This window comes from Euleptes europaea, chromosome 21, assembly GCF_029931775.1.
Source record: "Euleptes europaea isolate rEulEur1 chromosome 21, rEulEur1.hap1, whole genome shotgun sequence".
NCBI lineage: Eukaryota > Metazoa > Chordata > Lepidosauria > Squamata > Sphaerodactylidae > Euleptes > Euleptes europaea.
In genome coordinates, this window is record NC_079332.1 from 19,120,378 (window position 1) to 19,133,210 (window position 12,833).

At 50.1% G+C, this 12,833-nt stretch overlaps 1 protein-coding gene across 1 annotated transcript in view; it reads left to right on the forward strand.

Annotated features, from left to right (window-relative positions):
* The first annotated feature begins 7 nt into the window (after positions 1 to 7).
* Positions 8 to 12,833, forward strand: part of TVP23A (trans-golgi network vesicle protein 23 homolog A) — a 38,783-nt gene continuing 25,957 nt past the window's right edge. Inside the window, exons 1-2 of the mRNA XM_056866231.1 lie at positions 8 to 37; positions 1,597 to 1,689. Of these exons, the coding sequence (XP_056722209.1) occupies positions 8 to 37; positions 1,597 to 1,689 (123 nt within the window). The remainder of the gene's footprint in view (positions 38 to 1,596; positions 1,690 to 12,833) is intronic.

Below are 12,833 nucleotides of genomic sequence, written 5' to 3' on the forward strand. Positions count from 1 at the left end.
TCCCGCAATGGCAACCTGCCCCACTGCAAATACACAGGCAATGCTTCGTTTTGTGTGGGAGGGGAAATCTTATATGCTGTTAGGGTTCCCAACCTCCAGGTGGGACCTGGAGATCTCCTGGAATTACAACTGGTCTCCAGACAACAGGGGAAACAGCTGCTTTGGAGGATGGACTCTATACCACTAAACCCCCCTGAGGTCCTCCCCCTTCCCCAAACCCAACCTCCTAAGACCTGCCCCCCCTAATCTCCAGGAATTTCTCACCCTGGAGTTGGCAACCCTATGAACTGCTGAGCACGGCAGGCTGCCATGGAAAGCCTGCCACAGGGCCAGTCCACAAGATGACAATAATGCCGTTTCAATCCTTAAAACTTTTTGTGTTAGAAATTAGGGTCGCCAACCTCCCGGTGGCAGCTGGAGATCTCGCGCTATTCCAACTGATCTCTAGGTGACAGAGATCAGTTCGCCTGGAGAAAATGGCCGCTTTGGAAGATGGACACGATGGCATTATACCCCCAACTGAAGCCCCTCCCCTCCCCAAACCCCATCCTCCTCAGGCTCCACCCCCAAAATCTCCAGGTATTTCCCAAGCAGGAGCTGGCAGCCCTAGCTTAGCATCGCTGCATGTTTTTGAAAAGCAGGAGCTTCTAATTGGTCTTACAACATAGGGTTGTCAGCTTGGGGTTGGAAAGTACCTGGAGATTTTGAAGGTGGAATAGGGTTGCCAGCCTCCAGGTACTAGCTGGAAATCTCCTGCTATTACGACTGATCTCCAGCCAATAGAAATCAGTTTCCCTGGAGAAAAACGTCCGCTTTGGCCATTGGACTCTTTGGCACTAAAGCCCCTCCCCAACCCCACCCTCCTCGGGCTCCACCCAAAAACCTCCCACCGGTGGGGAAGAGGGACCTGGCAACCCTAGGGTGGAACCTGAGAAGGGTGGGGTTTGGGGAGGGACCGCAGCATGGGACACCGTCACCCTCCAAAGCAGCCTCTTTTCTCCAGGGGAACTGATCTGTGTAGCCTGGAGATCAGCTGCAAAAGTGGGAAGTCTCCAGGGCCCACCTGGAGGTGGGCCACCCTACGGCTTTGGCCTTCTGGACGCTCGGACGACTGTCTAACCACAGCAACGACCGCCCGAGGGCAGTTCCCCATTCTCTCCTCTGGGCGCTTTGCCTCTCACCTCTGCCGCCCCTCATCTCCCAAGCCAGCCTCCTCTGCTTAGGGTTGCCAACCTCCTGGTACTAGCTGGAGACATCCTGCTATTACAACTGATCTCCAGCCGATAGAGGTTAGTTCATAGGGTTGCCAGGCCCCTCTTCGCCACCGGCAGGTTTTGGGGGTGGAGCCTGAAGAGGGCGGGGCTTGGGGAGGGGAGGGACTTCAGTGCCATAGAGTCCAATTGCCAAAGGGGCTTTGGTCATTCGACTCTATGGCCTTGCAGTCCCTCCCCTCCCCAAACCCTGCCCTCCTCAGGCTCCACCTCTAAAACCTCCCGCCGGTTGCCAAGAGGGACCTAATTCTGCATCTCCCCCCTTCCCTTCTCTCCCTTTCAGGCCCTGCCGGGCCTGACCTGCATCCCTCTCCCGTCTCCATAGCAACCAGGCAGGGAGGACGGCGGATGCTGCAGCAGCCACATCCGCAGGGGCACAGAGGAGGCGGCAGAGAGGGCGGACGGGAGGATGAAGCTGGTAAGGAAGAGGGGGGATTGTTATGGGGGGGCAATGGGGGTGTCGCTAGGGGCTTATGAGAGGAAATGGTGTGTTATTGCATGGAAATGAGAGAGCCGGTGTGGCTGGGGGAATTTGATGGGTGTATGTTAGAAGGATAAACAAATGGGGACCTCAGCCAGGATTTGGGTGGGGGGTGTGGAGGTGGTCAGCGGAACATTCTGGAATAGTGATGCCAACCTCCAGGTGGTAGTCAAAAAATAATCAGCGTCTGCCAGTCAGTTAAATCTAATGTACAACAAATGTACGAGGTTTATACTTTCAATCATTTAACTCTATTTAAACAAGCAAATTTCAATTCAATAGTATTTTACATCAGTAATAATTTCAATGATAGTGTTACTTTCACACATAGGAAAAGCCGTGTAGGAAATCTTTTTTTACAGCTCATGAATAATAAAGGTAAGTACAGCTCATATATCGAAGAAGATCTGATGATATGATCATCTGGTGAGTGGAACAGGTTCCCGGTGGATATTTTCCTGTTTCAATGCCTTCATCAGCCGCTCAAACGTGGATGGGGGATCACATTTAGCAATTTTGAGCTGAATTATGAATCAGCCATTTGGCTATGACGCTTGTTAAGTACCCCTAATTAGTGTTTAGGAGAAGTGGGCAGCACAGGGAGACCTCGAGTGGCTACAGAGGGCAGACCCTACGGCTTCACATTCCCACTGAGCTCACTCCCCAAACTTCCCGTTTCCCAGGTGCCCTAGTGTGGAGTGGCGAGGGGCTATCAACAGTGGGCCTCTCAGTGGGTGTTCTGGGTGGGCATCAGAGTTTGGGGGTGCTGCTGGAGACGGCAGTGCGAAAGCCAGAGGTCAGGCCCGAAGGCAGCCCCCCCCCCCAATCATTCATCCACCCTCTTGTTTTTTGTTGTTTGCCTCGACTTGTGCTAAAGCCCAAAGGACTGGCGGATTGTGGAATGCTCTAGACCAAAGGTTGTGGAATGCAGTCTGCATCGGCCTTGTTTTGCATTCACCCCGCTTTGGCAATTTATTTATAAAATGCGTAACCCAATCTGCTGCTGAAAAGCATGCAGGGCAGATTATTACAAATTAATATTAAAGGTAACTGAAACCAGAAAAGCAGACCCTCCTGAAAAAAATACCCTTAAGTATAACATTTTAAGAGCAGTAAGAATTAAAAAAAAAAACCTTCAAGAAACCAAACGCAGACAGACTAATCCTCAAATCGAAACCTGGCATAAGATCAGCGTAACCTGCCCTCTTCCCCCCAAATCTCCCTTCAAGCATCCTGTAACTTTAAAAATGAATTGCTTTTGAGTACTCCTGATGGGAGCAAAGAGAGTAGGGAAATTTGCTGTGGATTCTCTTTGTGTTCCAGCATTGCATTTCCTCTCCGTGTGTGTAAAGTGCCTTCAAGTCGCAGCCGACTTATGGCAACCCCTTTTGGGGTTTTCATGGCAAGAGACTAACAGAGGTGGTTTGCCAGTGCCTTCCTCTGCACAGCAACCCTGGTCTTCCTTGGTGGTCTCCCATCCAAATACTAACCAGGGCTGACCCTGCTTAGCTTCTGAGATCTCCCTCCCTCTTAAAAACTGCAAACTACTAATTGGTTCCTTGGGAAGACTTTCCCTTCCTCAAATTATGACCTCATTAATTACTTATATGGCCCTGTTAAGCTTTTTTCAAGTCGTATAAGATTGTGGCTGGCTCCTCTCCATCCCATGGGATCTTTTGCAAAATGATTTCCCGTTAAATGTCCTGGCCAGGATCTGGTCCCGGCAAGATCCCTATTCCCGGCTATTCAGCTGTGCTTCCCGGCCGTGGAATGAGCTTCCGTCTTTACTATTTCACATTACCGCATGCTCTGTGGAGCCTTCTGTTCTCTCATGTCCTCCAAACCATACAGAGCCTTTGATCAGCTACACTTTAAAAGCAAATTGAAGTAAAATGTCTGAATGTAGCCTGCGAGTAAGGTTGCCAAGCTCCAGATGGGAGTTCTCCCGGAATTACAACTTATTCTTAGACTACAGAAGTCAGTTTCCCTGGAGAAAAGTTTCAGGTTGGTCTGCAGTAGCATCTTAAAGACCAATAAGATTTCCAGGGTATAAGCTTTAGAGGGTCAAAGCTCCTTTCATCAGATAAGGCAACTTTGCAGGGCAGCTTCAGTGGTATATCATTGAGTTTGAGAGAAACTGAAGTCCTAGCGTGACATCACATCCCCACTGAGCTTCCTTCCTCCCTTCCCCAAACTCTACCTTTCCCAGGTACTGCTCCTGACCCCCAGGAATTTCCCAAACCACAGTTGGCAACTCTACCCACAAGGTCAGGTCTCAGGTTCACTGATTCTATTGGGCCATAACCTATTTATACTATTATGACATTGTAAGTCGCTGCGAGATCCTTTGGGTGAACAGTGACTAAAAAAATTCTAATAAATAAATAACTGGAAAGGAGCTTGTGCCTGAAGAAGAATCATAGAATCATAGAGTTGGAAGGGACCACCAGGGCCATCAAGTCCAGCCCCCTGCACAATGCAGGAAATTCACAACTACCTCCCCCCTCCACACCCCCAGTGGCCAGAAGATGGCCAAGATGCCCTCCCTCTCATCGTCTGCCTAAGGTCACAGAATCAGCATTGCTGACAGATGGCCATCTAACCTCTTCTTAAAAACCTCCAGGGAAGGAGAGCTTACCACCTCCCGAGGAAGCCTGTTCCACTGAGGAACCGCTCTGTTAGAAAATTCTTCCTAATGTCTAGACGGAAACTCTTTTGATTTAATTTCAACTCGTTGGTTCTGGTCCGACCTTCTTGAACAACAGAAAATAACTCGGCACCCTCCTCAATATGACAGCCCCTTAAGTACTTGAACATGGTTATCATATCCCCTCTCAGTCTTCTCCTCTTCAGGCTAAACATACCCAGCTCCTTCAACCTTTCCTCATAGGACTTGGTCTCCAGACCCCTCACCATCTTTGTTGCCCTCCTCTGGACACGTTCCAGCTTGTCTACATCTTTTTTAAATTGTGGTGCCCAAAACTGAACACAGTACTCTAGTTGAGGTCTAACCAGAGCGGAGTAAAGCGATACCAGCACTTCGTGTGATCTGGACACTATACTTCTGTTGATTCAGCCCAAGACTGCATTTGCCTTTTTAGTTACAGCATCACACTGATGACTCATGATCAGTGTTTGGTCTTCTAAGACCCCAAGATCCTTTTCACACACACTACTGCTCAAACAAGTCTCCCCCATCCTATAATTATGCATTTGATTTTTCCTACCTAAATGCAGAACTTTACATTTGTCTTGGTTGAAGTGCATTTCATTAGTTCTAGCCCACTTCTCCAGCCTGTCAAGATCATCCTGCATCTTGGCTTTGTCTTCTACTGTTTTTGCTACCCCTCCCAATTTAGTATCATCTGCAAATTTAATAAGCATCCCCTCTATTCCTTCATCCAAATCATTTATAAAGATGTGGAAGAACACAGGGCCCAGCACAGATCCTTGAGGAACTCCACTAGTCACTTCTCTCCAAGTGGATGAGGAACCTTAACTAGCACTCTTTGGGTACGATCTGTCAACCAGTTGCAGATCCAAGTAACAATAATAGGATCTAACCCACATTTTCCCAATTTGTCAACTAGAATACTATGTGGAACCTTATCAAAAGCCTTACTGAAATCTAGATAAACTATGTCTACAGCATTCCCCTGATCCAGCAAGGTAGTAACTTTCTCCAAAAAGGAGATAAGATTAGTCTGACATGACATATTCTTGAGAAACCCGTGCTGGCTCTTAGTGATCAGATCCATCCTTTCTAAATGCTCAAGGACTGACTGTTTGATGATTTGTTCGAACACTTTTCCTGGTATAGAAGTCAAGCTGATGGGTCGGTAGTTACCCAGATCCTCCTTTTTCCCCTTCTTGAAGATGGGGACAACATTTGCCCGCCTCCAATCTTCTGGTACCTCACCTGTTTGCCAAGACTTTTCAAAAATAATGGACAGAGGTTCAGAAATTACATCTGCAGAAGAAGAGTTGGTTTTTATATGGTGACTTTCTCTGCCACTTAAGGAAGAATCAAACCAGCTTACAAGCACCTTCCCTTCCCCTCCCCACAACAGACACCTTGTGAGGTAGGTGGGGCTGAGAGAGAACTGTGACTAGCCCAGGCTCACCCAGCTGGCTTCACGTGGAGGAGTGGGGAAACAAATCCAGTTCACCAGATTAGCCTCCACCGCTCATGTGGAGGAATGGGGAATCAAACCCGGTTCTTCAGATCAGACTCCACGACTCCAAACCACCATTCTTAACCACTACACCACGCTGGCTGAGGCAAAAAGTAACTTCCTTTTTGGTTAAGAACTTCTGTCCAGAGACCAGCTGACCAGGGTTGGGAAGAGGCTGGGGAAAAATGTTCAGACCTGCTGATAGAAACAGAAAGAGACTCACATCCTACTACAAAGCCCTGGACTTCCAGAATTCAAATGCAAACTGCCTTGGGTTATTATTTTCTACCAAGACAGAGTAGCATCTCCATCTCTGTGCCGACAGCCTTTGCACTGGAAAACAGTGTATTCTGTCTGCCAAGATTTCTGCTAGGACTGTGTGGGTCCATTAATTCTTTTGGGCAGAGAGCAAACAAAGGCTAATGAGATATTGGGGTGAATCAACAGAGGCATAACATCCAGATGATAAGATGTCATAGTCCTGCTGTATACTGCATTGGTTAGGCCACACCTGGAGTCCTGTGTGCAGTTCTGGAGGCCTCCCTTCAAAAAGGATGTGGACAGAATGGAGCGGGTGCAGAGGAGAGCGACGAGGATGATCGGGGCCTGGAGACCCAGCTCTGCAACGAAAGGCTGAGGGAGTTGGGAACGTTCAGTCTGGAGAAGAGGAGGTTTAGCGGGGACAGGATTGCTCTCTTGAAGTATTTGAAGGGCCATCACTCAGAGGAGGGCAAGGAGCTGTTCCTGTTGGCAGCAGAGGATAGGACTCGCACGAATGGGTTTAAATTGTGGGAGGAAAGGTACTGGCTGGATATTAGGAAAACATTTTTTACAGTAAGAATCGTTCAACAGGGGAATAAGCTACTTAGGGAGGTGATGAGCTCCCCCTCACTGGCAGTCTTCAAGCAGAGGCTGGACAAGAACTTGTCAGGGATGGTCTAGGCTGATCCTGCATTAAACAGGGGGTTGGACTAGGTGGCCTCTATGGCCCGTTCCATGATTCTATTGTTCTATGAAATAGGGCATTTCCGTTCTACACAAAGGACCGAAGGGCATCAAATCATGATGGAGGGTGAGTGGAGGAATGAACCTCTTGCGGTCTGGTGTAAAGCAGGACATCTTCTAGCGCTGTCAACTCCAACTTGGCAAATTCCTAGAGATTTGGGAATGATGCCTGTGGAAGGGGAAAACTGGGTGAGGTATTTAAGCTACTGTAGAATCTATGGTATATCACAGAGTCTGACCTTTTGAGGCTGCCATTTTCTCCGAGGGACTACTGTGTAGTCCATAATGGGCTGTGGCTGATTCTCCAGAGCTGGGAACTGGTGGACACAACCCTGTCTCATTGGGGCCTGTTTCTTCCTGGGTACCAGTCTGGTCTTTGCCCTCTCTGTCTTTCCTTCCTTCCTTCCTTCCTTCCTTCCTCACATCTCTTCCATCACTTCAATTTAAGGATGCCTGGTGTGAAACAAATAGATGGATAAACAAGAGAGATGCCCAGTGTTTCCACATAAGTAGGCTTGTCCTGGGCACCGGAGCACCCAAAAAGCACAACTGTTTTGTGGGAAGTGGGGAGGACCCTTAGGGTCGCCAACCTCCAGGTGGTGGCTGGAGATTTCGCTCTATTCCAACTGAGCTCCAGGTGACAGAGATCAGTTCCCCTGGAGAAAATGGCCACTTTGGAAGGTGGACACGATGGCATTATACCCCCAACTGAAGCCCCTCCCCTCCCCAAACCCCGCCCTCCTCAGGCTCCACCCCCAAATCTCCAGGTATTTCCCAACCCGGAGTTGGCAACCCTAAGGGCCCCCCTTGAAAGCCTGCTAATCCCCACAGGTCTGGCCAAATATGGAGGGCCCAGAGCCACGCCCGAGCGGTGATGGAAGCCCTCGACCGACAGCCGCCTCTGGCAGACTTCTTGTTTTAGGAGCAGAGTGTGGAAGCTCCCTAAGCAACTTGGACTCGAAGGAGGTTATACTCTTTTCTCTGGGACTACCTTCTGTTTTGGGGCATTATTTTTAAAATGCCTTCTCTCCCACATCCTAACTGCATTGAGGCCATTTGCAACAAACTAAAAACAAAACCCTGTTTTGACTCAGGAGTCAGCGTTTTATTTCTAGATGCTCGAGAGACACGGGCTTGTGGTACTGGAGTGCCTTGAGAGCCAGTGTGGTGTAGTGGTTAAGAGCGGTGGTTGGGAGCGGTGGACTCTTATCTGGAGAACCAGGTTTGATTCCCCACCCCTCGACATGAGCGGTGGGGGTTAATCTGGTGAACTGGATTGGTTTCCCCACTCCTCCACATGAAGCCAGCTGGGTGACCTTGAGCTAGTCACAGCTTTCTTAGAGCTCTCTCAGTCCCACCTACCTCCCAGGGTGTCTGTTGTGGGGAGGGGGAGGGAAGGTGACGGTAAGCCGGTTTGATTCTTCCTTAAGTGGTAGAGAAAGTCGGCATATAAAAACCAACTCTTCTTCTTTCCCCCCTGCAAACAACATTGCACCCAGTGAGCTAAGAATCTTCCAGAGATGCCCTGCTGGCCTGTCCCTCTTCCTCCCCATAGCAGACGTGGTTCTGGTGGGCTGTTAACAGGGAATGGTCGAGCAGGCCTCTCATTTAATTAGGGCTGCCAATTCCAGCTTGGAAGATTCCTGGAGATTTAGGGGCAAAAACTGGAGACATCAGCATTAGGAGAGGAGAGGGAGATCAGAAGGGATAAGATGCCACTCTAGGACTTCCATTTCTCCTCAATTCTATAGTATACCATAGAGGCCACCCTCTGAAGGGGCTATTTCTTCCAAGGGAAGCAGACTCACTAATCTGGAGATCAGTTACAATTACAGAAGAACTCCAGGCCTTGCTATCTCAGTTTCAGTATTGTTTCTGTGTTGGTACTGTACTGTCTAGCCTCAAGGCCGACCACACATACCAAGGCCTGGGAACACTGCTCCTGGGAAAGTTGACTCTGTCTGTGTATGCTGATGTTGTATAATCTCCCGCCATTTACTGCCTTATATTATCGTTCGGCTAGTGAGACTCTCATAGCTGCCATAGTTCCCTGTATGCACTGTATTGCCTTTTTGACCAGTAAAAGCCATCTGATTGGATTCTATATGACTCTGTGGTGATTTCTGGTTCGAAGGGTCAGGAGCTTACATTATGGCAGCTATCCATCTCCTTCTTCATTGTACTACTAGTCAGGCTGGAGCCCAGGAGGGTTCGCCTGCCGCTTGGATGGGAGCTGAGAAGCTCTCCGAGTGACCTATTATCCTGGATTCCTCTCGGAAGGATCCCACCCTGTTACAGGACATAGTCGCTGAACTCTTCAGGACTACCCTAGAGGTTTGCCGCTTGAGGGGACTGGTACAGGAACAGTGGCAATCTCTTAAAGGGACTCTCTGGATGTTGACGTCGGAGGATACTGATACTCGTTTAGATCTTCAAGACTTGGATCAATTACTGGACGATGCCCGGTTGGCAACTGAGGATTTACAAATACTAACTGGACTTTTGGATAATCTTATTTCTCGAGAGACTCTTTCCTCTAGTTCTACCATGGCGGGAGCCCCGCCGGAGGGTTTTTCCCTGATCCCGGATGCGGCCAGTTGTCAGGCTGAGGCCAAGCGAGTCGCTATTAGCACCGCTCTTCTCCTTGTGGAATGTACAAAGGACACCCCGGTAGCCACCTTGGCTCAAGTTTTGACCTCGACTTTTGGAGCCGAGGCACCCGCACTGGCGGTTCGAATACAACCTCTGCTGGGCGGGGAACCCGACCCCATACTCTCACTCCTGGAGACAGAACTTTTGCCGCGCATTACGGCAGAGGCTGCCCTAAGACTTGAGAACGCCAAAGTTCTTGCGGATCAGAAAGCCGCCGAAGCGGCTAAGGTCGCAAGAGAGAGAGAAGCTGCTGAAGCAGCCAGGGCGGCTGCAGCAAGAGTTAGGGATCGGGCGAACATGGACACGCGCCCCAAGGACAATGTACAAGGGCTATCAGGTCTGTCTTTTTCCCCGGCGTTTGTCCCGTCGCGCGCGACCCAACGCGCACGCCGTTTGGCTGACCGACGTCGAGACTCAGGAGAGTCTGAAGACGAGGATCTATATGGGGATAGCTCTCAATGGGCCACAAGCTTCCGGACCAGTAAACCTCATCTTACTGGTGGCCCAAGTGAGGAGGTTCACCTCTTACGAGCCCAGAATCGGGAGCTCTCCGACCGTGTTGATCAACTCCAGGAACTAATGGAACGTATGCTTCAGGAGAACAGGCAATTACAACAAACCCTGATAGCCCAGACACAGCCCGTTCCGATACCGGGTCAGGGGGTACCCATACAGCCACCCCAACCACCCGCTAATGTGCCTGCTCCACCCTTGCCTCCTGGAGCTCCTGTTGTTCCTCCGCCCGGACCACCCGTGCAACCGGGCCAACCTGCGCCCGGCCCTTGGAAGCAACTCAAATTGAGGACTACGTACGACGGATCTCTCGAGACTTTGCCTTGTTTCTTGCATCAAGTGGACAGTTATATGCGAGAACAAGGACAACTTTTCCCCACGGAAGATAGCCGGGTGCGTTATGTAGCTTCCCTTCTGACAGGTAAAGCGGCTGACTGGATGGTCCTCCAGTTTGACACCCGCTCTCGTGCTATTCGTTCCCTCAACAACTTCATGACTGCCCTGAGAAGGAGGTTTGAGGACCCCTTCCTGGGGGAAAGAGCCAAAACGGAACTCTTACAATTAAAACAAGGCTCTGCTACAGTTCGAGAATTTGCCGATGAATTTCAACGACTGGCAAGTAAAATTGTAGGTTGGCCCGAGACCACCCTGATCCATCATTTCAGGGAAGCCTTGCATCCTGACGTTCTGAACTGGTCTTACATGCGGGGCGATCCCGATACCCTCGAAGACTGGATCCTATTGGCCGAGGAAGTGGAAAGCCGCCGACGCTTTATTTCTCTCGTCCGTCAAAAGCACAAGGAAAAAGGCACCCAAAAGCCTCAACCCAAGGCACCACCGCCCGTCCCACGAAATCCTCCACGTCCGCCCCAGGAACGTGAAGCCCGATTTCAGAGGGGTGCCTGTCTTACTTGCGGAGAAATGGGCCACTTTGCAGCTGTTTGCCCGCACCGCCATGAATTATTTCGTCCCAGCACGACAACCCGCGCCAGAGGTCGTCCACCACGCAGAGGCACCGCGGCCACCCGCAGCGCAGCTCCGGGAAGACCCACACCCTCTGCACTCCATGCCGGGGACCCAGCCTCCCTGCCTACTACCAACGACCCCGCCGGGTCTCGGATTACAAGTGCCCCATTGGGGGACAACTTTCCCTCTTCGGATGAGGAAAATCCTTGGAATTCTCCAGCCTTAAACCTGGAATCTCCCCTCGACTTGTCAAAAAACGGCTCCGGTCTGTGGTGAATGGAGCGTCTCCACAGACCTCTCAGGATCCTCCTATCAAACCGAATGCTCCTACCAAAATCAAAGAAGTGGACTCCACCGTCTACGTGGATGCAGTTTTACAACACCTTAACGGTGGCCCACAACTACCCGTCAAAGCACTAATTGACTCCGGTTGCTGTCGCACTCTCATAAGCGAAGCCACTTTTGCTGCACTCAGAGCCGACTCTGAGGCTTTACCCGCCCCTGTCCAATTTGCCCAAATGGACGGAAGCCATTTCCAGGGGGGTCCAGTTGATCACCGCACCATAGGGGTGGCAATGGGAATTGGCTCCCACTGGGAGCAAATAGACTTCACTATAGCCCCTATCCGTTTTGAAGTGGTCTTGGGTATTAACTGGATTAAAGGACACAGTCCCAGCATTAACTGGGAAACAAACACTATCTCCTTCGCCAGTCCTATGTGCGATCAGCACCGGCAGAACTTTGCGCTGTTATATCCGCCCGTCCCAGCATTGACCTCCGATGTCCCAGCGCTTCCAGTCCTACCTAACGTCTATCGAGACTTCGTGGATGTCTTCGACCTTAAAGAATGTGACACCTTACCCCCCCACCGAGCCTCGGACTGTACAATTGAGGTGGTCAAGGACTGCACATTAACCAAAAGCAAAATTTACCCTATGAGCGCTTCCGAGCGCACTGTTCTCCGGGACTTCCTTGACAAAAACCTCGCCAGAGGGTTCATTCGCCCATCGAATGCCCCGAACTCGGCCCCCGCGGTTTTTGTCCGAAAAAAGGAGGGCGACCTTCGTTTATGCATTGACTTCCGAAAACTCAATGCGGTTACCCAAACCAACGCCTATCCTATCCCATTAATTTCTGATATTTTGGGACAGTTACAGGAGGGCCGGATATTCTCCAAACTAGACTTGGTGGAAGCCTACTACCGAGTCCGCATCCGCGAAGGAGATGAGCACCTCACTGCCTTCTCTAGCTGTTTCGGTATGTATGAATTCCTCGTGATGCCGTTCGAATTAAAAGGGGCCCCGGGGGTCTTTATGCAACTCATCAACGAAATCCTTCATGACTTGCTATATCGCGGGGTGGTGGTTTATTTAGACGACATTCTTATTTATTCAAAAACCATGGAAGAGCATGTAACTCTAGTCCGAGAAGTTCTGCAGCGCCTGCGCAACCACCAACTCTTTGCCAAACTGGCTAAATGCGAGTTTCATCAAAGCCAGCTCACATTTTTAGGATACATAATCTCCCACCAAGGTCTTCGCATGGACCCTGTCAAAGTCCAAGCCGTTCTCGATTGGACTCCCCCCACCAACCGCAAGCAAGTGCAACAGTTTTTGGGGTTTGCAAACTTTTATCGAGGGTTCATTCCTAACTTCGCCCAAGTGGCCCTACCCATTACTGATCTACTAAAAACCAAAGGGAAAGCAAACACAGCTACCTTACCTTCCGCAAAAATCCTGTGGACTGATCAATGCCAAGCTGCGTTTGTGG